The 27715-nt window shown below is 38.3% G+C and overlaps 1 protein-coding gene across 1 annotated transcript in view; it reads left to right on the top strand.

The window, feature by feature from the left end:
• CRISPLD2 (cysteine rich secretory protein LCCL domain containing 2) overlaps positions 1-27715 on the top strand; it is a 79704-nt gene that overhangs the window by 124 nt on the left and 51865 nt on the right. Inside the window, exons 1-2 of the mRNA XM_074286318.1 lie at positions 1-38; positions 22825-23167. The exon at positions 1-38 is cut by the window's left edge and continues 124 nt beyond it. Coding sequence (XP_074142419.1) covers positions 22928-23167 — 240 coding nt within the window. The 5' untranslated portion in view covers positions 1-38; positions 22825-22927. The remainder of the gene's footprint in view (positions 39-22824; positions 23168-27715) is intronic.

Here is a 27715-nt window from a genome sequence, read left to right as displayed (position 1 = left end):
TGTGCGCGGACCCGCCGAGAGTCCGAGGCTCCGGGGAGGTGAGTGCTCGCCTGCCGTCCCTTTCCGACCCTTCTGAAGCCTCTGAGCGCGTTTGCTTGTGCAGGACTGAGCGCTCATTCATTCCCCCCTGTCCTGATCAAACCCTTGGAACTTTGCTTTTAGACAACTAAAAAGCAGCCGGGGACGAGAAGCAGCGGGAGGAAGGCTGGATGCTGAGCTGGGGGACCGCCCCCCGCTTCAGACCTTGCTCTGCTGCTTGTCCCTGTGCCTCAGTTTCCATGTCTTTAAACTCGGTGCCTCTTCCAGCTCCAAATCTTAGGTCACATTTTATCTTAAAGTTTTCACTCTGGCACTAGCGACAATAACTCTAGTTCAGGCTTTTAGAGCATTTCCAAAGGCGGTGGTAGAAAAAGTATCGTCCAGAGCTGGGCTGTAGCTCTTCAATGCTTCTTGACTGCCTATCCCCATTTGACAGATGAGATTGAAATTAGCCAAATGATGTTTAGGAAGAAACGCTGTAAAATTTAGAGATTGCTCTCCTGCCAATTCTAGAAGATAGGTAGTAAAATCTCCATTGCTCCTGTTTTACAAATAAAGAAACTGAGATTCAGAAGGGTAAAAATCATCAGTGCAGAGTCCTGCAGCTACTGAGTATGAGGATTGGGACTCAGATCCAAGATCTCTGGCTTCCCAGAGCAGGTCTGTTTTCAGTATACTGTCATTTAACCCAGTCCTTTCATTGTATAGCAAGGGACACTGAGGCACAGAGAGATTAGGTGATTTAAGATGGTAGAATTAGAGGTCATGTGGTCCAAACCTTCTTTTTACAGATGAAGAAAATGTGACCTAGAGAGTTGAATAAAGACTCGAGTTATGGGTACTCGAGTAATAGGTCACAAAGGCAGGATTTGAACCTGCAGTTGGCATCCTTTGCGCTAGACCACGTGTGGTGGTAGGAGGGGATCAGATGGTAGTGAGGACGGTGACATGGTTGGGTTAGGGAGCGCTGTCCATTCAGATTTGTGCAAGGGCGGTTGCACATGTTTGATACATCTGCCCATGTATCAAGGTCCAAAAGGTTTGGAATGAATGAATGAAGCTGTTGTTCTGTCAGCTTCTATCATCAATAGACATTCTGGGAAGACCTTCTGGGTCTAGCCACTGGAGAGGCAAAGAAATCTGATAGGTTAATCATTTAGCTGAGAAGAGAGACAATGGACTTGCAAAGATCTATTATGGTATAAGGTATAAGCTAAGTCTAGGGTGATTTGTATAGTCAATAACTGTGAGACGTCTGGGGTAGCAGGGATCACCAAGGACTGGTACCTAGAAAGTGTCTTGGGGGACATGGGTCTTAGTCCGGCTTTACAAGAACAGTAGGACTTAGGGTAAGTTACCTTAATTTAAAATCAATTTGAATTCTGGACAAGCTGTTGCTCCCCCCCCCTTCATAAAACAGAGTGTACTTGTGTAAATGACAGTCTTCACTTTCAACTAATGCTGAATTCAAACCTTGTATGATGTTTGGCCACTCCTATGTAGAGTATGTATATTTTGGTACAAACTTACCCACTCACCATGAGACTCAGGGCTTCCACTGAGTACATTCTCTTGGGTTTTCATTAGTTCTTTTGTGTGCAATGGGTGGGTTAGGTGGATTCTTGCCCAGAGTGGTCACTGTGAGCAAAAGGGGTGCCCATGCCAAAAAGAGACATTGCTGGGGGTTTATACACGGTGCTCACTCTGAGGGTATCTGGAATTTTGCCTCTGGCTTAGTTCAACATTTCTGAATGTCGTGCACTCATCCCTTAGTGCCTCCTGCCTTCTTTCTCTCCTTTTCCTATACCCTCACATTCAACCTCATCCAATTTGGGGGACAGTTCTGAAAGCAGCAACCACAGGGGCATGCCAGTGTGGGTGTTGGGAAAAGAGCACTGATTTAGAGCTGGAATATCTGAGTTCTTATTGCCACTTATTACTTGGTAAATCTTAGAAGAGCTGCCCTACTCTTAAAAGTCTTGTAAATAATAATTAAGGATAGCTGGGGATCTAACCAGAATTTTTAAAATAAGAAATTTAACCTAGATGACTATGAAAGGCTCTATAGGATCTACGATTGTCATCCAACCAAGCAGAATTTTGTAGGGAGCCTATAATTTAAGACTTTCACACAGGGGAGATTTGTTGTTCTGAATGGGGGGAGGAGAAAGAAGGTGAAGCCTGGAGTGGTTTGGGGAAAGGGGATGAGTGTAAGGAATAAAGTGCTGCCACACATGGGAAAACCTATAACCCTGTCAGAAGAGTCTGAGTTTAGAGAGAGTTTGAAAGGAAGTAACTGAGATTTGAGTTTGCTTGATCCACTTGGAAGTGGGTGGAGCAACAGAATAGTAAATTTGCTTAGAGAAGTGATCACATTCATTTCATCTCTCCAAGATAAGAAAATACCATTCCTGAAGGACATCCCCACCTGGGCTATTGTGCTAAATTTGACAGTTTTTGTTTGGGAAGGAGACCCTTCACACAATAGTGACCGTCCTGGCCTCCACAGATCTGGAAAATACCTTGACTTTGTCACCAGCGGTGATTTGTTCTGTATGTGAGGTGCCTCTGTGTCTGACTGCTTGGGGCCTAGGAGACCATTTCTGCAGACTCATTGGTTTCTGATCAATCCCAGATGTGCTCGAATGGCATCACTCAGTTGAGGCTGATGGATTTTAAAGGAAGAAAAATACAGTCTGGGTATTTTTTTTTTTCAGTTTGTTCAGCTGAATAGATGCTCATAACTTCATGTGACAGGAATCTGAGAGCATCTATTAAACCCTCAAACTAAGCACATCTTGTTCTGGGGTGGGGAGGGGGGCAGGATTCAGGGAGGGAGGGATTTTGTTCCTTTTCCTTCCCTTTCTTACACTGGAAACTTTATAACGACAGTCCCAGAGAAAGCCTAATGTCTTGAGAGAGGTGATTGAGTTCCCCCACTGGGTCCTACTTCTTTGAACAGAGAATGGATCTCTTCCTGCTCCCTCATTACTATCCCTATAAGCCTTTCTTTGTGGCTCTGGCTGTATAATCCTAGTCAGTCCCAGAACAGAATCTGCTTTTGAAAGGACTGTGCCTTATATTCTGGGGAGATGACCTTTTGGGTTAGCCTGTCAGAAATTTATCTTCCCTAGATTGCTACAAACCACAGTTTCAGAAAAGTTGCTCAATAGAGCAACTTCTAGACAGTATATTTTCAAAGGCTGTTTACTATGGGAGAGGTAGTATGGCACAATAGGTAGAAAACTGGACTTGCAGTCAGCAAGACTTCATACATTTTCTAGTTCTCCTATTCTAGGCAAACCTTTCTGAGGCTCAGTGTGAAAATGGGACTAAAAGAGGCTTAAAATAGTGGCTCAGTAGATAGAGCACCAGTCCAGGAGCAGAACCTGAGTTCAAATGCAGCCTCAGATACTTTCTAGCTGTGGGACCCTAGGCAAGTCATTTAATCCCAATTGTTCTCCCCCTCTCCCAAAAAAGAATAATAAAAAACCTTCTTTCACATAGTAGCCCTATATATCACATAAGATAATCAGTGTAAAGCTGTGCACAGACCTTAAAGGGTTATATAAACATCAGCTCCTCTTATTTTAAAGGGCTAGCTTTGTAGTCAAAAAGAACTTGAGTTCAAATCCTGCCTTGGACACATGCTGACTGTGTGATCCTAGTCAAGTCATTTAACTTTTCTGTATACCTCAGGCAACAGTTTAAAGAGGGCCAGGTTCAGACAGTTTCAGGTTGTGTGTCTGCCTGGCTAGTTTCAGTAGTGGAGATCAGTGAAAGCACAGGACTGAATGCTAGATGCAGAAGAGCCCTCCTCTTGAAATACCCATGACCCAGAAATCTCCATTTCTGGGAAGTCTCCCTTACTACTTGGCACAGAATGGCAATATGTCCAAAAAGGTCAGTCTTCTATTTTGGAACTTTTTAAACTTTTTTTTTTTTTTAAAAGAAATGTCAGAGCTAGTTCAGCTGAAGAAACCACGTGAATGGAAAAGACCCATTTCTACTTGGTTTAGGTCAGGACCTTTATATCCAACTTTAAAGTTTGGTGAAATGTAAGATAGTTATGTCTCAGGAGCCTTGTCCTACATCTCCTGTGCTGTCTAATTATCCTGGAACTTAAGTTTCTTCACCTGTAAAGTGAGGTACCATCCATGACTCCCCACTTCCCCTCAACCTCCCCTCCTCACCTCCACCCATATCTGCAATCCGTTACTAAATATTATGATAGCTGGGTGGCAGAGAAGAGAGAATCGTGGGCTTGGAGTCAGAAAAACCCAAATTCAAATTTATCTTCAGGTACTTACTAGCTGAGGTTACTCTGGGCAAGTTGTTTTACTCTGTCTCAGTTTCCTCATCTGCAGAACGAGGGATAATCACAACATAAACTTCCTAGGGATAGCACAGTGTTTGGCACATAGTAGGGGCTTAATAAATGCTTATTTCCTTCCCTTTAATATCAACTCTATGACACCTCTCATTAATATCTCTTTTTGTTCACCTATACTGCAACCTGGGTCAGGTCCTCATAATTTTTTTTCCCTCATCATCCCTTGCTTAGACTATTGCAGTGATTTCTTAATTGGTCTCCATGCACTTGTCCCCTAAAGTTGCCAAATTTTATATAAATATGTATGTGAACACATATGTGTATATGAATGCCATTTTATAAACATGTGTATGCATGTTGCAACTATAAGGCATATATATGCACATAAATACATTAATACATGTATATACACATACACACACATATATATATATAGATGGTTTTAGTGATTGTTTTTGGCTTGTTTTTTAACTGTCTCTCTCTAGCTTTCCCAAACTGGAAATAGAATGGTTAATACAGATTGGCAGGGGAACTTTGAACTGCTCCATTCCTCGACAGATTCCTCCCTTCTTAGGCAGCCTGGTGTCCCCAAACCTGGGGGCTCGCCATAGGTGCTGGACTTAGTGTAGACACATAGTAACATTGAGATAGCACCTACTATGTGCTGGGTACTGTGCTAAGTGCCTTACAGATGTCTCATTTGATCCTCATATTCTGAGATCAAGTGATTCGACAGCTTCAGGCTCTCCAGCATTAGGGATGCTAGGCTCACTCCATGGCGCCAGTCCAAATGAAGATTCTTAAGGTACAGGAATGACCATATTACTCCCCTGCTCAAGAAGTTGCATTGACTCCCTATTGCTTCTAGGATGAAATACAAATGCTTCTGCTCTATTTATTTATCTATCTATTTAATTTATTTAATATTAATTTAAAATAAATTCTATTTATTTTTTATTTTTAAAAAATTATATTTTTATTTACTTATAAAATTTATCTATTATTTATTTATTTAATATATTACTTTATAATAAAAATAATAATGTTAACAATTTTATTTATTTATATCACAATCTGATTCTAGCTTATCCCCTTCACATAGTCAGGTAGCAAGCATTTATTAAATATCTATTGCATGCCAGGTCCTGTGCTAAGTGCTAGAGTTATGAAAAGAAGCAATAAACAGTCCTTACTTTCAAGGAGTTCATAGTCTAATGGGATAAAATTTATGTTCTATCCAAAGTTACTTACTTGTACCCCATACCAACATTTAATTTCCTTCTGCCATGTGTCTGCACAGGCTGCTAGCTGGCACAGTGGATAGAGTGCCAGGTCCGGTGTCAGGAAAATCTGAGTTTAAATATGACTTCAGACACTTACTAGCTGTGTGACTCTGGGAAAGTCATTTAACCTTATTTGCTTCCATTTCCTCATCTGTAAAATGAGTTGTAAAGGCAATGGAAACCACTTCAGAAAACCCCAAGTGGCAAAGGGGTACAGTTTGTGCAGACATAATTCACTTGTTTTCAGTGTCCAACTGAAGGACAAAGGACCTTTCCTTGCCCCCCACCCCCAAGCCTGAAATGTTTTCCCTTCTCATTTCTTCCTCTGTTTTTTAAAGACTCAGCTCATTTCCCCACTCCTCTTAGGACTTGTACCCCAGTTATCTTGTATTTATCCCTTATCTGTCTTTGAGAGCAGAATGGTCTCATTTTTGAGCTCTAACATAGTACCCAGCACAGAGTAGGTGATTAATAAATGCTTATTGGCTTGAGGGGATTAGAAAAGCTGGCCTGCAAAGTCCCTTCCTGTTCCAAGGCTAGAATCCCTTAGTCCTCTTAGAGCAGGGTTCCCTAATTTGGAGGTCAGGATCTTTTAGAAGATCTGGAAAGTCTTGGGAAAGCTCCAAGCTAGTTTGCTAGGATTTTCAAAGGGCTCCCAGCCCCCTTCAAAGAGTTACTGAGCCTAATATGGCTTCTTTGTTTTTTACTGTAGCTTTCACTCCTCCCTAACCTTCCTGCATTTCCCATTTCAAGCATAAAAAGATTGAGAGCTGCCAGACATTTTAGAGATCATCTAATATGAATCCCCCTGTCCCATTTTACAGAATAAAAAACTGAGGTACTACAGGGTTAAACACAGGCCATAAATATCAGAAGTAGGATTTGAACCTGGGTCTTTGTTAGCTGTGGAATTAATATTCTTTCCACTGTACAATACTGCCTCCAAGTCCTGGAATCTATTCCAGTTCTGAATCTATTATCAGTATAACTCTGGGCCAATCATTTCTCAATGCTTATTAAGCACTTTTGAATGTGTCAGGCACTGTGCCTCTATGGGACTCAGTTTCCCCTTCTGTAAGATGATGAAGATAGACTAGATAACCTCTCTAATCACTTCCAGTTCCATAGCAGAATCCTATTCTTTTTTTTTTTTTTTTTTTTTTTAGAATATAGACAAAGGAAACAGTTAGATGGCTCAGTGGATAGAGTCTTGGCCTTGAAGTCAGGAGGACCTGAGTTCAAATTTGGCCTCTGACTTAACAATTTCCAGCTGTGTGACCCTAGGCAAGTCACTTACCCTTAATTGCCTCAGCAAAATAAATAAAAGAAAAAGAAAACAAGCTTAAAAAAAAAAAAGAATCTGAATTTTTTTTTTTAAAAAAAGAACATAGACAAAGGCCATCAAAGTGTCTATAAAATTCCTTGTACCTCTTTATAATATTTAATTTATATATAAATATTATTATTGACCAGTGTTGCCAGTCACGTTCTGCTATGAGAGAAATGATTATTAATAACTAGTGATTTGGGAAAATTGAGTTGTCCCTTTCTTTTCAAGACCTCAGTCTCTGAAGGTCGAGTTAAACTTCTCTTCCATCCAACCCGACCCTACAGGGAATCTTTAACCTCAGGTGTATTCCACATCAAACTTGGGTGGATACAGATCCTTTTGTCTGGATCAAAGCTTCTTAGTTTGTGTGTCTCAGCTCCATATGAGGTTACATAAGAATGTGGGGAGCATGAAAAATTTGGCAGCACTTAAAGATAACAAATATTCCGCCAAGATTTAATTCTTTATGTAAAAATAAGGTCCCTCCATCTTATTGGTATGGAAGTTTGATTTCATCTTAGATAAGTAGTAAAATTATATGTATATCAAACAATTATTTTAAAATAAATTTCTTTATGATTATCATCAATAAATGTTTGGTTTACCTATTTTATATACCTATATACCAGGGCGGAGGAAAAATTTCTTGGGTGAAAATGGATTGCAAGTGGAAAAAAGTTAGGAAGCCCTGGTCTAGATAGCCTAAGACTGGTGGTGGTCTGAGTATGGAGATAGTTTCTCTCTCCAAGGGTGACATGATGTTACTCTCAGCCCCTCTCCTTCCACTGTGTTAACTAATCAGAGTTGAGTGTCACTCCTCCTTCAAAAGAATACATAAACTGTGAGCTGCCGCCATGATTATTTTTGGTTTAAGAGAAATGACCAAATGACCATCCTTTTTACTAATAGACTATTGGTCTAATTAATTAAATTACCCAGAAACTTGAACCTTTGTCTCTTGAACCTTTTTAATCAACACCTCCCCTTAGGATATGAGCTTCTGGAGGATAAGGATTATTTCATTTTTGTCTTTGTGGCCCCAGAACCTAGTATTGAGCCTAGCACATGGGCACTCATGGAATTTTAACCCTTTGTGGAACAAAATATTTTAAGGGAAACTCTAATTACTGGTCTTGTAGGAGAGGAGAATTGGATCTATTGAGTGTAGAATACCCCTAGGGTAAAGAGAGGAGACAAGGAATTTTTTTCTTTTTGCTGGGCAATTGGGGTTAGGTGACTTGCCCAGGGTCACACAGCTAGAAAGTGTTAAATGTCTGAGACCAGATTTGAACTCGGGTCCTCCTGACTTCAGGGCTGGTGCTCTACCCATTGTGCCAATTAGCTGCCTCTAGAATTTTTTTAATATTGGAAATTAACTTTATCTTATTTTATACCACCAAATCTTTGCATTTTGGTAATACAAATCTCACTTCCCCCCCCCCTAAAAGCAGTTTGAAAATCAGTTGTATATGAGAATGCTTATAATGATAGCTAGCATTTATATCACACTTTAAGGTTTGCATAGTGCTTTACTCATTATTCCAGTCAGTTCTTACAATGACTCTGAGAAGTACTCTGTTATTATCCTGTTTTACAGAAGAAGAAACTGAGGCAGAAAGTGGTGAAATGATTTGCCTAGGTAGAAGGTGTCTGAGGCGGTTTGAATTCAGTGCATTATGCACTATGGTACCACTTAGCTATTATTAAAAGTGCAAGCCGTGGTATAAATATTGCCTGTTCTTAGGAGACCATTTGCTATGCTCAGGACAAGCCCCCTCTTCTATTGATGTTCTGTGATTTGTCTCCAAGTGTGCAAATGTTTGGCAAATTTGCATCCTTTGCTTTGTTCAAATAGGGAAGAGCCAGTTATCCTCGTACAGCTGGCCCAGATAGTTCAGAGCTAAGTCAAATAGTAAAGATGGGTGTGGGGTTGGTTTTATTTTTTTAGGAGCTAAAACTTTGATTTTCCTCCAGGGTTGAGATGTTTTATGCACAAATTGACTTCTTCAGGTGGAGGAGAAGTTGTTAGCATATTTATAAGTACCAGAAGGTCTGCCTTTCTCCAAGAAGAATATATTGCTTGTTTCTAGACTTCTGATGTGAAAATCTTTTTTTCTTGTGCATTAGAAGCTTCTTGTAATGTTCCCACATTGTGCAATAAGACTAATAATAAATGCATCAAGAAGGCTGAATATTTCTGATCATTCATTCAAAATGTATTTAATTTAATAAAGCATTATCTTGGGTGTGAAGGGTTGTAGAAGTCATTGCCCCAGTTCTGAGGAACATAAAATTGACTTGGAAAGAAAATACAGATATAGGTGAGAAAACTGGAGAACAGCCCAGGGGAGTTATTTAAGTATATTATTAATTCTACTCTAAAGACTGTAAAGAGTTGGAAGACCCTGAGGGAATCACCTTTAGAGTCCAGGGGCTTTTAAATTTTTTATGTGCCTGACCCTTCTGGCAGTCAATCTGATGAAACTTCTTCATAGAATCATATTTTTAAATGCATAAAATAAAATGCAGGGGATTAAAAAGAAAATAAATTATCTCAGAGTTATTAATTTAAAAAAAAGCTTATAGCTCCCAGGTTGATGATCCCTGGCTATACCCCCAGGTTATTCCTGAACTAGATAGTCAAAATCTCTCATTTTATATATCAGAAAACTTAGGGAAAGTGACTGGACCAAAATCAAATAGGAAACAATAACAATGTTGAAAGTTGAATCCAAATCCAAATTCTACTTCCTCTTTAGCACAATGACCACAGTATCATCTCTGATGTGTAGCTACTCTGTCCTTGAGGTGGGCTCAGAGTGGGGACCATTTACTTATGTCCTAGGAAGAATGGAGAGAGACTAAGCAAAATTGGTAGGAGATAGGAATCCAAGTTTGGGAATCACTTTCCCCAATTCAATTAAAATCTAATATTTTAATATTGGTTATAAGCAAGAGTTTTGAAATTATGCTGTCTTTACTTTTAAGAGAATTTCTGTGATTTTAATTTCAAAGATAACTTTCAGTGAAGTATTTGGGCATTTCATTCACTCATCTGCTTCATAAACATTTAGGAGTGAAGCAGTATAGCAAATATTCACAAACATTTAGGAGGGAAGGAGTATGGCAAATAATAGGAGTGAAGCGGTGGTCAGAGCTGCTGATGACCTGAGTTCTAATCTTGCTATTGATAACCCTGGTCAAGGATCTTGTAAGTACCTAGAAAACACTCTGAAATACTAAGTTGCTGAGAAAGTATCAACTTGTCTTTGTAGAAGAAATTTCCTTATCCCAGAGTTCCCTCTGCCTAAGAAATCACAGGACTAACCCCCATCTCTATGAAAATTTTGTGTTGTTATTGTTGAACGGTTCAGTCATTTCAACCATTTTCCAACTCTTTGTGACCTCAATAGGGTTTTCTTTGTAGAGATACTGGAGCTGTTTGCCACTTCCTTCTCTAGCTCATTTTACAGGTGAGGAAATCTGAGGCAAAAGGGATAATGACATATCTAGGGTCACACGAGCTAATAAATGTCTGAGATCACATTTGAACTCAGATCTTTCTGACTTGAAATCCAGTGCTCTATCCACTGTAGTTTATTTGCAGAGTACTATGCCAGATTTTAAGGAAAAAAATCAACAACAAATATATCATGGACCCTGCCCTCATGGAGCTGATAATTTAATAGGGATGGATTAAATAATACAAATTAGAACATGAAAAGAACATGTGAGGAATACAAAAATGCTAAGATCAGGTAAGTGAGAAACCGCTTCTGGCTGGGAATATCGAGGCTTCTTGGGACATGTAATGTCTGAAAGGCATTCCCTTCCTCTCCACCTCCTACCTCCCCCTCTCAAATTTTATTTTGTCACAAAGCATTTAGGGCAGGTTCCTATTGCAAAGGCTTATTATGATAAGTTCATACAATGTAATATCCAACTATAAACTCTCCGGGAGAAGCATCTGAAAGAAGGAATTTATTTGCCAAATTGGATCAAAATCCTCACTTTCTCCTGCCTTCCCTCCCCCACCCCATCTTCAACACAGCCAATTTGTTCTCATTTTAAGGAAAGTACCACTAGGCAGAAAATGGGGCCAGACTGTATTTATTCCTGAGGAACTTCAAGTCTTATGCTTTACGGGTAGAGAAGAGGTATTTTCAGATATACTTTGGCATTGCTGAACAAAGTGCTCTCTCAAACTACTGAATCAACTGGGCACTGTCTGAGTAGTCAGCTAAGGGATGTGTGTGTGTATGTGTGTGTGTGTGTGTGTGTGTGTGTGTATGTTTCAAACTCATTGGTCTATCACTGCTTTAGCTTCAGTTCACTTAAATGTAATATCTATAACAATCATTCATATAAATGTTATACACAATATCTGTATACACATAAATATACATACTTATATATGCACTGTGCACAGTCCATAACTATGCACATATGTATATATATGAATATGCACACATATATTTTGTTATTTTTGTTCAGTCTTTTCAATCATGTTTGACTCTTGGTGACCCCATTTGGGATTTTCTTGGCAAATGTACTGGAGTGGTTTGCCATTTCCTTCTCCAATTCATTTAACAGATGAGGAGATAAATAGAATTAAATGACACAGTCCCAGCTAGTAAATGTCTGAAGCTAGATTTGAACTCAGATTTTCCTGAGTCCAGCCCTGGAGCTCTGTCCATGGTGCCATCTAACTGCTTATACAGATACACACATATACATATACATGCATACATATACATATATTTCCATATATATATATATAGTATCTCCAAAGTCTAAGTAAAGTTTAAGCTTTAACTACACCCTCATCTATGGATACTTACATGAATACATATAGAAACATAGAAAATACTTTAGGGACCATTGAATTTCGAGCTTTTTCCTTCAGCTTTTTCATTTACAGATGTAGAAGCTCATGCACAGAGAGAACTCACCCAAAGTCACATGCCTAATATGGGTAGGATTGTAGGGTTTTTTGTTTTTATTTTTGTTAATTTAGCCTTTTGACATTGACCATTGTCTTCTACTCTGGGTCTTACATAATAGCTAGTACTTATCACAGGTCTGTAAGTTTTACAAAGCAGTTTACAGATGTTATCTACTTGGAGGGAGGTAGATACTGTTATTATCCCATTCTACAGATGAAGAAACTGAAGTCTAAAGAGATTGTGACTTGGCCCAGTTCCAACTTGTAAATGTATAAATAGGATTTGAACTTGTCTTCCAAAATCCAAGTTCATTATCTACAGTTATACCTAGCTTCATGGTTTCAGAGTTTTTCATTTTCAGACCAATTTGTATAATTCTGAAGTCTTTAACACTTTTTGGATCATGTGCTATATTGTACCTTAGTGTTAACCATCACAAAAGAACAACCCATGAATGCTTGGGTCTACTTTCACATAACTTTTAAAAAATAATATTTCCCCCCAATTACATGTAAAAAAATTTTTAAAAATGATCTCCCTCACTCCCCTCTCTCCTCCCTGAGATGGTAAGCAATTTGATAAAAGTCATACATGTGCAAGCATGCATAACACTTCCATATTAGTGAAAGAAAACACAGACAGTCTCCCTCTAAAAAAACCCACACAAAAATAAAGTGAAAAATAGTATGCTTTGAGCTGCATTCAGATTCCATCAGTTCTTTTTCTGGAGGTAGATTACATTTTTCATCAACTCTCACATTACTTAATACAAGTACATAAATCATGCAATCAGGTCCCCGTCACATTTCACTTCTCTCTGAAGACCAGTTAACTTGGCAGAGTATAGTAGTCTACATGAATAACACTGGTCAGGAACATACTTAATCCGGTAAATCAACTTGGGATTTCATATTTTCATTTTTTGGACTGTGCTAGTACCACAAATGATCACATCATAACTGAGAGTATCACTTATTTTTTTTTTCTAATTCTCAGTTTACCAGATAAAATGAACATTTCCATCAGAATATATTATATATAACTTATTTTTTTCTTTTAAGTATATGATACATTGAAATATAACATTCAAAAATGTTCTATTTATGCGTATTTTCCTCTTGCCTTGCTTCTGTTCTCTTTTGTACATTTAAATATGTTTCAATGACTATTCCTCCACCTTTACTCTTTTTTTTTTGGTATGCTGTTTTAAAACCTCCCTTTCTCTCGCATTTATTCTCTCATCATGGAGAAGAAACAATTAGCTAAACAGTATTCTTTTTTTTATTAAAGCATTTTATTTTTCAAAACATATGAATGGACAATTCTTCAACATTAGCCCTTGTAAAACCTTGTGTTCCAATTTCCCCCCTTTCCCTTCTCCCTTCCCCTAGGTGATAAGTAATCTATGTTAAAAATGGTAGAAATATATGTTAAATCCTATATATGCATACATATTTATACAATTATCTTGTATACAATATTCTTGTAACAAGTAAACACAGCCAAGCAAAACAAATTCCCACACTGGCTGAATAAAAAAATGTATTAAATTCATTTGGCACATTAAGTCTATCAAGCACCTCTTAGGAGATAGGTAGAAGGCTTCATTGCCTTCTGATCATGACCATTGCATTGATTAGGGTTCTTAAATCTTTTTTTTTTTTTTTTTTTTTTTTTTTTTTTTTTTTTTTAACAGCACTGTTATATTATTATGGTTCTGATCACTTCACTCTGCATCAGTTCATACAAGACATCCAGGATTTTTTTGCATATGTCCTTTCACCATTTCTTGTAATGCAGTAATTTTCTATTACATACTTGATGGGCACCCCTCCCCTTCATTTCTATTTCTTTGCTATCACAAAAAGAACTGCTTTAAAAATTTTGGTACCCATGGGGTATTTGTTAAAGCAACTGCTTGTTACATAAGCAAACAGACAGTAGTACATGACTTTGCAAAAGTTTACAAAGCATTTGGGGGCAGAGGCTAAAAGTAAGACTCCAATGACTGGAGGGCCTGCCAACAGATGGCAAAGGCAGGGCTCACGCTCCAGATTTAAGCTTTAAGAGAAATGCCATGATGATACCAAAGCCTTTAAGTCTCCCATGCAGGATGACACACTACAGTTTCTCCCTGACATAGATACATTATCCAGGAATAAGGTCACTTTCTTGAACTCTTATAGAGGAGAAGATAATATGAAGATGGGAATGAGTTGTTTCATACCAACCTGCTCACACTTCTGAATAAACATTTCTCCATCTTCCGTCTCTGTGCCTTTGTATTAGCAGTCCCCCATGCTTGCAATGGCCACCCTCCTTACTTCTGCTTTTTAGAATCTGTTTTCAGAATTCAACTCAAGTGCAACCTTTTATATAAAACATTTGGTGACATTTCCCTCTCTCCCAACTGCTAGTGTACTCTTTTATAAAATACCTTGTATTCATTTTAAAAGTGTTATGTATACCTTTACATATGTATATGTTTTCTCCTCTATTAGAATGCCAATTTATCTTTATATCCCTAGATTTTAGCATAGTGCTTGGTATATGAAATGCTTATTTGTTTGGTTGATTGAATCTAGAAGGGGCAACCACCCTCCTCACTTAACAGATGAGAAAACTGAGACTCAGAAAAGTCACACGATTTATTAGAGGGAAGCAAGTTAAAGCAGGCACTTATTTGTTTCTTTCCATATCCTAGATAACATCGAAGTACAACTATACCAAGTACAGCACTTTCTGTTTGTACTTTTTTTTTTTCCATAAAAGTGATTCATTCCTGCCAAGTCTAGCCTTAGTTGTATTTACCACCATCTAGTATTGACCCAGATAGTTTAAAATTGAGGTCTCTGCCCAGTGTCTGAAGAGGTCTCCCGCAGTTTGGGAGTGTGGTGGGGGTGTCTGTTGCTACTTCATTCCTGGAATTTCTGGGTGGTTTGGATGAATAGTTTGGAAAGCTGTCCTTTGCCTCATTCGGGCTCTCTCAAATTTCTGGTTCTTGTCTGGGCATTGATTATCCTGGAGAAGAGAAAGAGCAAGGGGAATCCCCTGCTTTCTGGGCACTGCCATTGCTAAGGCAAATTCAATAGGAAAAATAAATGGAAATTTCAGATGAAATCCACAGAATCTTTGAAAGAAGACTTTGTAATTGGAGATGTCTGGGCTCTGGAATCAGGAAGGTCTGGTTCAAATATCACTTCCCAAATGCACTGGAGGTGTAACCATAGACAAGCCACATGGCCTCTGAATCTGTTTTCTCGTTTATAATCTAATGGGGCGCAGGAGAAGAGAGAAGGAATCTTGCAAACAATTATGTATAAACAAGTTGTGAGCAGGGTAAATCAGAAATAATCTCGGAGGGAAGGCAATGACATCAAGTAAGTATTGCTAATTCACATTTTAAAACACAAGGAAACTGAGGCAAGGTGAAAACGAAATGAATCAGGATTATAGTAAAGTCAGAATTATATCCTAAGTCTCACTCAAATCTATAACTCTTTCCCCCCATTTTCTATCACTTGCTTTCACTTGATAAGTCTTATTGAATCTCTCTCCTTTGCTTGTTGAATTGGATTCCCCAGCACAGTACTAGGTTTTGTGGGATATTCAGAAGAAGACTTGGCCCTGGTCAGCAGGGACCTTACAATTTCGTTGGGATAGGACATGATTAGTAAAAATAATAAAAGGTTATATTATAATTAAAGGTAACTTGTATAGTATAGTTTCAACAAGAGTTGAGAGATGGGAAAAAATCCAAGTAAAAAAAAAAACAAACTATGGCCTGCCTTATAAACTTAGGTTTTGAAGAAAGCCTCTATAAGACAGATGGAACCTTTAGGCTCTAATAAGAAGCCCACATCATTAAATTAGAGTTGGAGTTCTATCTTTTAACCCTGAGAGTAATCTTTCTGGCAGGTTCTCCTAAACACAAAAAGAATATATTACAGACAAGATGAAACAACTCATTCCCATCTTCATATTATCTTCTCCTCTATAAGAGTTCAAGAAAGTGACCTTATTCCTGGATAATGTATCTATGTCAGGGAGAAACTGTAGTGTGTCATCCTGCATGGGAGACTTAAAGGCTTTGGTATCATCATGGCATTTCTCTTAAAGCTTAAATCTGGAGCATGAGCCCTGCCTTTGCCATCTGTTGGCAGGCCCTCCAGTCATTGGAGTCTTGCTTTTAGCCTCTGCCCCCAAATGCTTTGTAAACTTTTGCAAAGTCATGTACTACTGTCTGTTTGCTTATGTAACAAGCAGTTGCTTTAACAAATATTTCACAGTTTTTTTCTTTGTGGCATTTTAATTTCCCCTAAGCTCCGTATCCTCGCTCACCCTGATGCTCTGTTCCCCCACAATTTGATTTCAAACAACTTGTGTCAGAAGGACAGGACTAAGATGATAGCTTCTGGTTGTAATTCATCCCAAAGGGATGTGATGATTAAGAGTGGTGAATGATAAGGTGCATAAGGTGAAAGGTCAGAAGACCACGATTCTTTCCCCCAGTTGTCCCCAGTTGGGGAAATGAGCAAACAACTATCTTTGATATCACAGAGACCGACAAAACTTGTGTTTGTGGAGTGGAGGGAGAAGGTTGTATAGGGTCTACATTAAAATCCAAATCTGAAAATAGTCATCCCTGAACTACTAGCCAGTCACCAGATGGAGTAAAACGATGGCCAACTCTTGTGATTTGTGGGCATGTGAGAGAAATGTCATCCTAATGTCAAAGCTATCAAATCTCTGGACCTGAGGTCCCTGTGACACAGTTATTTTAGCTGACCAAGAAAGAGAATTCTTTTAGCCATGTATCTTCTAATGGGCAAAAAGACATCAAAAAAGAATGTTGATACAAGAATAGATTATCTTAAGTTTGGAAATCCTGTCTTCCCTCAACACCCTGATGAGATATGGTATATATAGATTATATTCAAAACTTTACCCCTGGTCGCCATGGCTTAATGCCTGGACCATAGTAAACACTCTATAAATGCTTGTTAACTGATTGTCTTGATGTTAAAACATTCACTGATTCTTAAGCTTGAGCCACTGGCTGCATTGCACAGAAATGAAGGGAAGAGAAGGGACGTCTAAACAATTGACTTTCAAAATTGTTTCTCTAACATTCTGTACAGAGGGTTGGTAGAAATGTCCTGTTTGTAACTTCTGATTGAGTCCATTAGCAATCCACTGTCCCTGGGTATATATACTCTGAAGTGACCTAATTGTTTAAGGGGTCATGGCCACTTTGAAACCTATAGTACTCTCCCATAAATCCAGGTGAACTATCCTGTGAATATTTTTGTCAGGAGGCAAAGTATTGCAATGGAAAGAACATTGGGTTTTAAGTCAAAGGACCTGAGTTCACATCTTCTCTCTGCCACCTCTATCTGTAAAGCTTTGAACAAATAATTAGATCTCTCTGGATCCTAGATTCCTTCTTGCAGCTCTAACTCTATGTACTGCCATGGCACAAAACATTTTTATAACTCCTATTTTGGAATTGTTTCCAGATTCTATACTCCAAATAGCCTCAGTGATGTCCACTTGTCATCTTTGAGTTTTGGAAATAACTAAAAAAATTTCAGAGACATATAAAATTGAGACCAAGTTGTGACAATGATTTGCTTTAAAATGATATGTGGCTATAATAATGAGACTGTTTTTTTTTTTTTTTTTTAAATCAACCATCATTTGGCTTTTTTCAAAATGAGGTGATTCATTTGCTCCCACTCCCACCAGTCCCTCAATATGCGATTTATTAGAAGAGGAGAAAACACTTTTGGATATATGAATTTAGCCTTTAAGTTTTATTACTTTATGGTTATGACATAACGTTTAGATGTTATCAAAATGTTTTTTATGCTTTCACATGGTTGTTGAGGTGAAAAATAATGAATGCAGCCTAACTTGCTTTGGTGTACTTAACGAGGACCCCCATAAGCTACTCTAGCTTCAAGACATGCTTTGAGTTGGTATCTACTAAAAATCCTATCATATCAACCGCTACCAACCAGAGGATATTTTAACTCAAAGCAAGAAACATTTAATTTAAACAAGGGAAATCCTATTTAAACACACAGGAATACACTTTTTTACAAAATTCTACACCACTTGTGCAAGAAGGAGCATGTATGGGAACTTGTGTTGGCTGGGGAATACATGTAGGAGAGTCCATATGGAGAAGAAACATGTATAAAACCAAAGCAATAAATATTTGTAGAGCCAATTCCCAGCTGGAGCCCCTTTCTGTCTTGGATAAGGTTTATTGCTGCCTTTTTTTTTTTTTTTAATGCTCTTCAAGCTTCTGGTGTTCTCTACTTCCTTTTTCTTCCATCAGCTAGTCCTGGGCAGCTGTGTTCTCAGTTTTCATCTGCTGGTTTTCCTTCAAAACTGCAGCAACAATGAGGTCAGTGCTCCATAGGGGTGGTTGCTCAACTTTTAATTTAGCCTTTAGCCTTTGGGGTTATTTTGGCTCTTCTATGAGTCAGATACACAGCTGCATTCAGCCAACTACCAAAAGTCCTAGGCTTAGAATTAATCTTGACTTCTGAACTTCTTTGCTTCTGCCTCAACTACTATGCCTTGAATTCATTTTGTATTTAGACTTATGATGACTACCTTTGTTTCAGCCCACTTTTTAGTAGTGTGGGTCCATGTAAATCATATCAAAAGCTTCACTCAGCAAGATTAGAAAGAAAGAGAAGGTAGTATAAATAGCCTTGCCAATCACTAAAATCACTGTCTTTTTTTTTAAACATATAAATCACAAATTTACTTAGTTTTAATCCTTAATCTTTACCTTAATGTCAGAAGACATCTCTACTTTGCAAATTATAGTTTATTTTTAACATTTATATTTTGCAGTAGAGTAACTCAAAAAAAAAGTTTGGGAATATTCTGGAGAAATATTGCCAGATTAGTTGAGATTCCATTGGAATACTGGAAAGAATGGTACATTTTTCCCATCATTCCCAGAAATATCACATCAAAAAACAGTACTTCTGGGAAGGTTGTCCAAATGTAGTGCCAAATATACTGTATTTGGATTTTGTTTATTTATATCTGCCACAGCTAACCTCAGAGATTTTGACATTTCTTCTCGTTGACCCTGTTCTCCCCCAATACTGTGCTGGAGAGTTCCCATGGCCCAGTTTTCTCCCTTAACTATATCAGCATGACTTTTTTCTCCTTTGAGTTGTACTTGCTTCATCCTACTTCATCCACTCTTAATCTTTTCTCCTTGTTATTCCTTTGAGTTATAAACCCAGTTTAAAATATGTCAGAATTGAAGTGAATCTCAAAGAAAATTTAATCTAGGACTTCTTCAGGGGGGCCAGTGAGTAGATTTCAGGAAGTTTATGAGCATGAATGGGAGTGATGGTGATAGATTATTCCCATGTTTCAGTGTAATTATTTTCCTTTGTCATTCTGTGTATTATATTTTGTGCATTTAAAAATCATTGTTTGGACAGGGGATCCTTAAGTTTCAGCAGAGTGCCAAATGGGCATATGATACAAAAAGGTTAACAACCTTGATCTAGGAATGGGACTATTTTATATGGCAAGCAACTGAGGCTTGTATAAGGAGGCAGTGACTAGCCCATGATTACATATTCTGGGAATTAGCAGAGCTAGGACTTGAATCCAGGACTTTTTGTTCCAAGTCATTCCCTCCTCTCTCTCCCCCTCTTCTCCCCTACATGTATACACATGTATCCTTATCTAGTCTCAATCTTTACCCCATCAGTTACTTTGATTCATTTTTTTTTGAGGCGTCAAAATTAAGCGACTTGCTCAGGGTTACACAACTAACTACTTTCTGTACAGAACAAATGTGCTTGATTGATGCTAGGGGAGATACAAAGTTATATAAGACATGGTCTCTGCCTTTAGAGATATTACAGTTTGATACAAGATAAGACTTTAGGGGGGTTGATCTTTGACTAACTCCTAGTCCAGAAGATTCAGAATGTAAAGGATTAACAAAGTATTTAAACTAGTTGTAAAGAAAGCCTATGTCCTGACTCCTTTGGGATATGTGAACTCAGTGGCACTCAGCCAACCACTGAAAGTCCTTGGCTTAGATTAATCTTTATTTCTGAACTTCTTTGCTTCTGCCTCAACTGTTATACCTTAAGCTCATTCTCTGATAGAATTAAATGGATCAATCTCATTGAACAAACAGGACTTTAAATAGCTAAGCCATAGGGACAGTTGAGTTCTGAGGGAATCTATCACTTTGTGGAGAAGATCCTTTCAGGGAGTGGAGAGGAGATGATTTTTTAAAAATCTCCATCCCTAAGTGGAAATCTTCAACATAAAGAAAAACCAACTCACTTCCAGTTGATCAATGATGGACAGAGGTAGCTACACCCAGAGAAGGAACACTGGGAGGGGAATGAAAATTGTTAGCACTAATATCTGTCTGCCCAGGTTGCATGTACCTTCGGATTCTAATGTTTATTGTGCAACAAGAAAATGATATTCGCACACATGTATTGTACCTAGACTATATTGTAACACATGTAAAATGTATGGTATTGCCTGTCGTCGGGGGGAGGGAATTGAGGGAGGGGGGGTAATTTGGAAAAATGAATACAAGGGATAATATTATAAAATATATATATATATATATATATATAATAAAAAAAAATCTCCATCCCTCCTTGACCATGATGCCTTCTTTTTATTTTTTAAAATTGTTTTTAATTTTCAAAATATATGCAAAGATAGTTTTCAACATTCACCTTTGTAAGACCTTGTGTTCCAATTTTTTCTCCCTTCCTTCCTCCTCCTTCTCTCCTAAACAGCAAATAATCCACTATATGTTAAACATGTACAAATCTTCTATACATATTTCCACAATTACATGATATCTTTTTGATATGATATTTTGCCCAGAGAAAGATACCCTACCCAGCAGTTTAAGTTCATCAGTTTGAGCCACCAGTATATGAGGAGCCTGGCTCCTAAGGACTCCCTCTTTGAGAGGAGTAGAGAAAAGGGAATTCTTCTTTCTTCCTATGTAGCCTGGCCATGTTGCTTTAAAATGGAGTGATTTGACTTGTAGGAGGAGTCATCAATCAAGTATGGGACATGTGTTCTAGATGTAGAGTGAAAAATCACTCAAGGGAGGAAATAACTTCAAGAAACCAGACTCCTGGCAGCAGAGAAGAGAGCTGACTATGAAGAAGAACAGACCCTGGGAACTCAGCCAAGCAACACTTCCAGCAAAGATGCTCCAAGAGGAACTATACGAAGACTCTTATGAAGAGAAAAAGGATCTTCAGACCTTACAGTGTCACTATGAGTTACTTTAGCCTGAGTGTATCTTCCTACATCTGTACCTCACTACCACTGTACTTTTTAATTTTATGTCTGTTCTTCCCCCTGATGCTATGTGTATATGGGAGAATATGCACTGAATTTATTGGGGTGGAGGAATATTTTATGACATTTGACCAAATGCCTTTGCTAAGAGCTAATTAAGGGTACTGGCTGATTTTTTCATGGAAAATATACTGGTGAACTTTTGAGGTACTCTCTGGTACTTGTCAGCAATGTGAATGTAAATGGAGAGAGGAAACCAGAAAGGGGTTTCCTCTACACAGACAAATAATATTGCATAGGTACATTGTTTAATTCAGTCATTTTTCAGTCTTCTCTGATGTTTTGGTGACCCCATTTGGAGTTTGCTTGGCAAAGATACTGGAATAGTTTGCCATTTCCTTCTCCAGCTCATTTTACAGATGAAGAAACTGAGGCAGAGTTGAGTGACTTGCCTGGGGTTACATAGCTAAAGGTGGATTTGAATTCAGATTTTCTTGACTCCAGGCCTATAGTCTATCCACTGTGTTACCTAGCTGCCCAAAGTACAATAAACAAACCAATCAGAGATATTTCTAAATTTGTCAAAGCTTAAGTCAATCGGAGATAGAGACTGGGTTTAGTATTCAGGGGCTTGTGAGATAGAAAAAATTTTTGAGAACTCATCTGTAGCTATCTTAATATAATGATAAAGTTATCAAGTAAATGAAACAGACTTAGAGTATCAGTAGGGAATATAACTGAATTTTCAATATACCTCAGACTCTGCCTCAATCCTGGATTCCTTCAAAGCTACCCAAGTTCAAAATGCACCAGTACTGATTTTGTTATGTTTTCTATTTCTTCATGATTTCTTTGGTTTTATCTTCTATATCTAGTCTTCTATGGGACAGAATTCTTTGGGATATCTCTTTTTACTTATCTAATATTTGTCTTCCTGTAGAATTCTAAGTCATCCAGATGAATCCTTTCTTAAATGGGCTAGAACAGGGAGGGGTTCTTAATCTGGGATTCATGAACTAGGGGATTATTTGGTTTTTAATACATTGATAATTATGTTTCAACTTAACTGATTTCTTTTATAATATATATTTTATTTTATTTATTTAAAAACATTATTCTGAGAAGGAATCCATAGGGTCCAGAGTTGACACCAGGATGTTGGAGAGTTCTGATATACCAAAAAAAGATTAAGAACATTTGGTCTGGAGCTTTGGTTTGTTAGGAAACTCAGTAGTGAGTTTTTCTCACAGGTGAAATAACATTAGTCAGATCCTCAGGCAAATTTCCTTCAAAAACTTGATTTATGCAATAGTTGCTTTTGAGATGATTGATTGAATGATGGATCATTATGGATAAATAGGAAATTTCCTTTCAAATTAGAAAATATAAAGTCCAGAGAATGTGAGATAATGTGATTGTTAGAGTTTTTGGCCTGACTTCTATTTGAAACCTAAGCATCTTGCCTTCTAGGAGTCCTCCTGGGGACATTAGATACTGGATCTGGATTAATGCTACTCTATGTGCCTCATTGCTTTTTCTTCTGTTTAATTCTAGGTCTATAAGGACATTCTAACCATCCTCAAGGAGACAAGTGCTGGAAGTGTTGTCTCAAAACAGAAGCATAGGATCATTGTGATTCCTGCAATAAAATTAGATCATGAGTCGCTCCTGGTTTTGTATTGTCCTCCTGGGATTAGCAGTTTTAATATGTCAAACACAGGGGTTTTTCCTGCCCAATGCCACTCATTTGGAGAAGTTTCTGAGCAGATATCAGAATAGTCAGCCTCATTTCAGAGGCAAAAGAGCCATCCCCAGGGCAGACAAGGAAGAGATACTTATGCTTCACAACAAACTGAGGGGCCAGGTCTACCCATCAGCCTCAAACATGGAATATATGGTAAGTGTTCTGCAAAGGAAGAAGGGCTGGGGCAGAAGGTCATTTCTTCCCTTTTTAGCTCCTCTGCAGGTGTTTTTCTTTAAAGATGACCAATGATCTCAATGTCGATTTATAACCTTTTTTTTTTCCCCCTAGGATCCTTTATCCTTCTAAATATCTAACACTATTGACTGATTCTTTCCTTCGTCTGGAAAACTCTCCTCTCTTTCTCTCAGAAATACCTAAAACTCCTCATTATTATGATGCTTTCTTGATTCTTTTTCTTTGGTTAATCATATTTTCATGAAATATTTTATTCTTAAGTTACTTTCATCTCTGAATCTGAAAATTATAATGACTCTTGTTTGGTGATCTTTGTTTTTCCCTCTCTTTTCCTTTCTGGCTAATTCCTTAGTCTTTGCACTGGAAGGAACCTTAGAAAACATTAGATCAACCTCTTAATTTTATTCATGAGGGAAGTGAAGCACAGACAATGAAGACAACATGACTATCTCTTTTCCTCTAACTTTGAATTTTCTCCCATAGTTTCCGATCACTGTCCCCTTTCCTCTTTTGCCACTCCCAGAATGGATCTGGAAAATGGAGAAAATTAAAATCAGACAGAGTAGTGGATTGGTAGTCCCATCCAAGTCTCATTTTCGCTCTTTTTTTTTTAATTAAAAATTTTCCCCTTTCTTTTTGGCCCTGTAATTCCTGACAGTGTATGATAGGTCTTCCTGAAATATGTCTTTGGAAAACTTGCTTCACAAAGAGGAAAGGGAAAAACAGGAAAGTAAAGACAGAGTGAATGTTGTATGAGCTCCGAGTCTGGTCTTCTTAAGCATTAGTCATTCTGGCCTTATTGGCTAGAAGCAGGGATCCTTAGAATTCTTCGTTCACACCATAATAATGGGCAGTGGCCTGGGGAAGGAAGAATGGTTCTGGATATGTCCTGAGTGAGGAAATAGAAGGCCCCAAGAAGAAGATGTTTTCATTGGCCAGAGGATTTAACCCCACCCTAATTGTACACTATTCCCTAGATGGTTTATTAGGAACAGTTGCTCATTTTTTCCCCCTTTTTCTACTGGTTTTTCCTGGGGAATTTAGGGCACTAAGGAGAAGCTTAAATAGCATAAAGAAAGAAGCTTGTTGTAAATTAGTGCCTCTTGCAAAGGCCATGATTTTTTTTTTTTTTAAATCTCCCTATTTAGTTAATGTTCTGTTGGTTATATTTTAATGCCTTGAATCTTTTATTTTGATCCTGTTTCAATTGAAAAAAATTTGTTTCAGTATAATGAGACCTCTTTGGGCTAAGAGATCCAGAGACAGATCAGAACAGTCTTAGCATCTTGTCTTAAGGGTGGACAAAAAACTTAGAAAATCATGGGATATAGAACTGGAAAGGACCTGAAATGTCAGTATTCCCCACTTTTGACAATTGAGGAAGCTGAGGTCCAGAGGAATCAATTGACTTGCCCACAGTCACACAGATGGTGGCAGAGCTGGAAATAGAACGACAGTCCTCCAACTTCAAATCTAGTGCATCATCCCCAGCATCACCTTTAGAGAGTATATAGTCTGAACCCTTAGTTTTACAGCTGAGGAACTGAGGCCCAAAGGAGGAAAGAGTCCCCAAGGTAAAGAAGAGAGCTGGAATTTGAATTTAACCCCCTGAGTCTTAATTCAGAGCTCCCTCACTGGACTGCACAGCCTCCAGGGGCTTGTTTCTGCAGATAAAGCAGAGGAAAAGGGGACATCCAGAGAACTTATTGCTGATTAGTTAAGTAGTTAAGCTTTAGCCACCTATCTCCATCAACTGATTCCCCTGGCTTCCTTCAGAGCTCAGTCCAAGTCCTGCCTTCCCCTGTCCTCCTTTACCTTAGCTTTCCTTCTGTGCTTACCCCCAATGAATCCTGTTTGTGCAGTTTGTGGTTTATGTATCATTCTTTCCCACCTCACCTTCCAATAGACTGTGAGTTCCTGGAGAGAAGAGATTTGGCTTTGCCTTTTTTTTTTTTTTTTTTTTTTTTTTTTTTGTATCCCCAGCACAGTGCTTGGCTTATAATAATAAATGCTTACTGACTTGATTTAGGAATTTTGGACACAATCATAGAGAACTATCATCTGGTCCAGTTCCCTTATCTTACAGATTAAGATGTCCAAGCTTAGAGAGCACATGATCAGAGTTAAGGTGGGGAACATCCCAGAGATGGTCTGATTAATTTAGTTGATTTATGATATGGATTTAAACGGCCACTGTTAAAGCTACTAGAGGTAATTAGAGCTAGATTTTAAAAAGCAAAGCACTTGACAAATCCTCCCCAGGTTTTATAGTCACTCATTCTGGGTGTGGGTCAAATAAGAAGATATATGACTCGATCCAGTCAGAGTCCCTTCCCTTGGAAGTTTACAGTCAAGGTGGCAGTGACAAAAAAATGAGCCTTAAAAACTTAAAATACACTAGCAGATAGTAATGGAAGTGAGCTCACAGAGCAGTTTGTCATAAGTACAGCGTTACAGGGACTTTTATCTGGGTCTTGTTAATTTGCTAACACAAACTGCCCTTTTCTGGCTAGAAACAAGAGTTTAACACCTAGTTAGTAAGATCAGGTTAGGATAGGAATAGGAGAGAACGAAACGGGCATTTATTAAGCACCCACTATGTGCCTAGGCACTGTGCTAAGGTCTTTATAATGGCTCCTTTGATCCCCACAACAACCTTGGGAAATAGATGTTATTATTATCCCCAATTTACAGTTGAGGAAACTGAGGCACTGGGAGATTTGCTCAGAGACATGTATTTGAGATCAGGCTTGTTCCTGACTCCAGATCCATAATTCTATCTAGTGTGTCACCTTGACTAGATCTTTGATTGGTTTTGAGAACTCCCTCTATCTATGAAGGTTAGCTTCTTACTTGCAACACAATGGTCTTGAAAGTTGCCTAGAGCATTGAAAAATTAAATGATTTGCCCAGGATCTCTTAGTCAGTGTCAGAAATCCCCAAGCCAAGATTTAGGTTAAATAGTAGACACAAGAGGCTAGCAAACTTGGGAAGAAGCTGCGATCAGAAGGTTGGCATGGTTGGGTTAAGCTCCCTGGAGAAGGTGAGAATTAAACTAAGGAGGGAGGAAAGGAGGGGGGAAAGTAAGGGCTCAGGATTCCCTTTGAATTGCTTGTGTGAAAGTAATGGGTTTATAACACTGCTGGTCAGGATTAATGGAGAATGAATCCCGTGGTTCTCCTTTGACAAGTTTTTGTTATAGACCAGATGTCTCCTTCTTGTACATTCTCAAGTGAGAAAGCTGCCAAGACCAAAAATACCCTTTCTAGTCCCTTCACTTCCTTCTCCTTTATTAGGTTATTTCTTTAGTTTTTTTTTCTTTCCCCCTGAGGAACAGTAGTAAAGGTTATGGTCTGTGGCCAAAAGTTAGCAAAGTCCACTTTGATATTGAGCCGAAGATTAAAAAAAATAATAAACAGCAGTTTCTAAGAAGCCTTAAGGTTGACTCAACCAGATGTGAGGGAACCAAGACTCGACCCTGCCTTCAGAATTTTAAAAGGGATTTCCATTTTTGCATAAGTCCCACATCCATGAGTAGACTGGAGATTAATGGCTTGCTTGACCCTATTGGAGGAAGATTTCAGTCACTTTGGGAAGCATATTCCCAAAATGGGAAATATATTCCATAAAGAGATGATATATTTTGCTAGACTGAAGCAGATTGTATAAGGTGAAATTTTTCCTGCCTACATGTTAGAAGAGTTATAGCTGATATTGATAGTATAGCCTAAGGTTTGCAAGGCATGTTACAGATATTATCTCATTTGGTCCTCCCAATAAACATGGGAAGTGAGGATGACAGATATTGTTATTTTCATTTTACAATTAAGGGAACTGGGACTTGTCTACAATCATTGAGTTCATTAGTAGAGTAGCTGACAGTTGAACCTAAGCTTTGTCTGGTTCTCAGTTCTCTAAGCTATGTCCACTCCAATAGGAGAGTAAGAGCATCTCTAGGCACTGCTAAGCTGGGTGTAGTAGAAAGAGCATTGGATATGGATAAAACAGCTGAGAGCTATAGTCCACAGAGTACTGGACTTGGAAGCTAGAAGACCTGAGTTCAAATTCTTCCTCAGATACTTATTAGCTAGACATGTCACTTTTTCAGCCTTAGTTTCCGCATAGTTAAAATGAGGGTAATAATAGGACTTAATTCAGAGAGTTCAATCAATCAAGAAACATTTAACAGCATTTCCTTTGTGACGAGCACTGCTCTAACTGCTGGATTCTTGTGAGAATCAAACAAGCTAATATGTGTAAAGTGTTTGATAAACCTTGAAATACTATCTTTTTTCCCCCCTTTCCTTACCCTTCCTCCTCTTCTTCCTCCTCTTCCTCTTTTCCTCCTCTTCTTCCCCCTCATCTTATTTCTTCTCTTTTCCCTTCTCTTTCTCCTTCTCACTGTTATTCTGTTATTTGGATTTTACAAATATGAGTTAGAATCTGAGTTCTGCTACATTCTTTGGCGTACTCGCCTCTTCCCTGGACCTCAGCTTCCTCCTCTAT

Source organism: Sminthopsis crassicaudata, chromosome 2, assembly GCF_048593235.1.
Source record: "Sminthopsis crassicaudata isolate SCR6 chromosome 2, ASM4859323v1, whole genome shotgun sequence".
Taxonomy (NCBI): Eukaryota; Metazoa; Chordata; class Mammalia; order Dasyuromorphia; family Dasyuridae; genus Sminthopsis; species Sminthopsis crassicaudata.
This window is presented reverse-complemented; position numbering and strand designations above follow the sequence as displayed.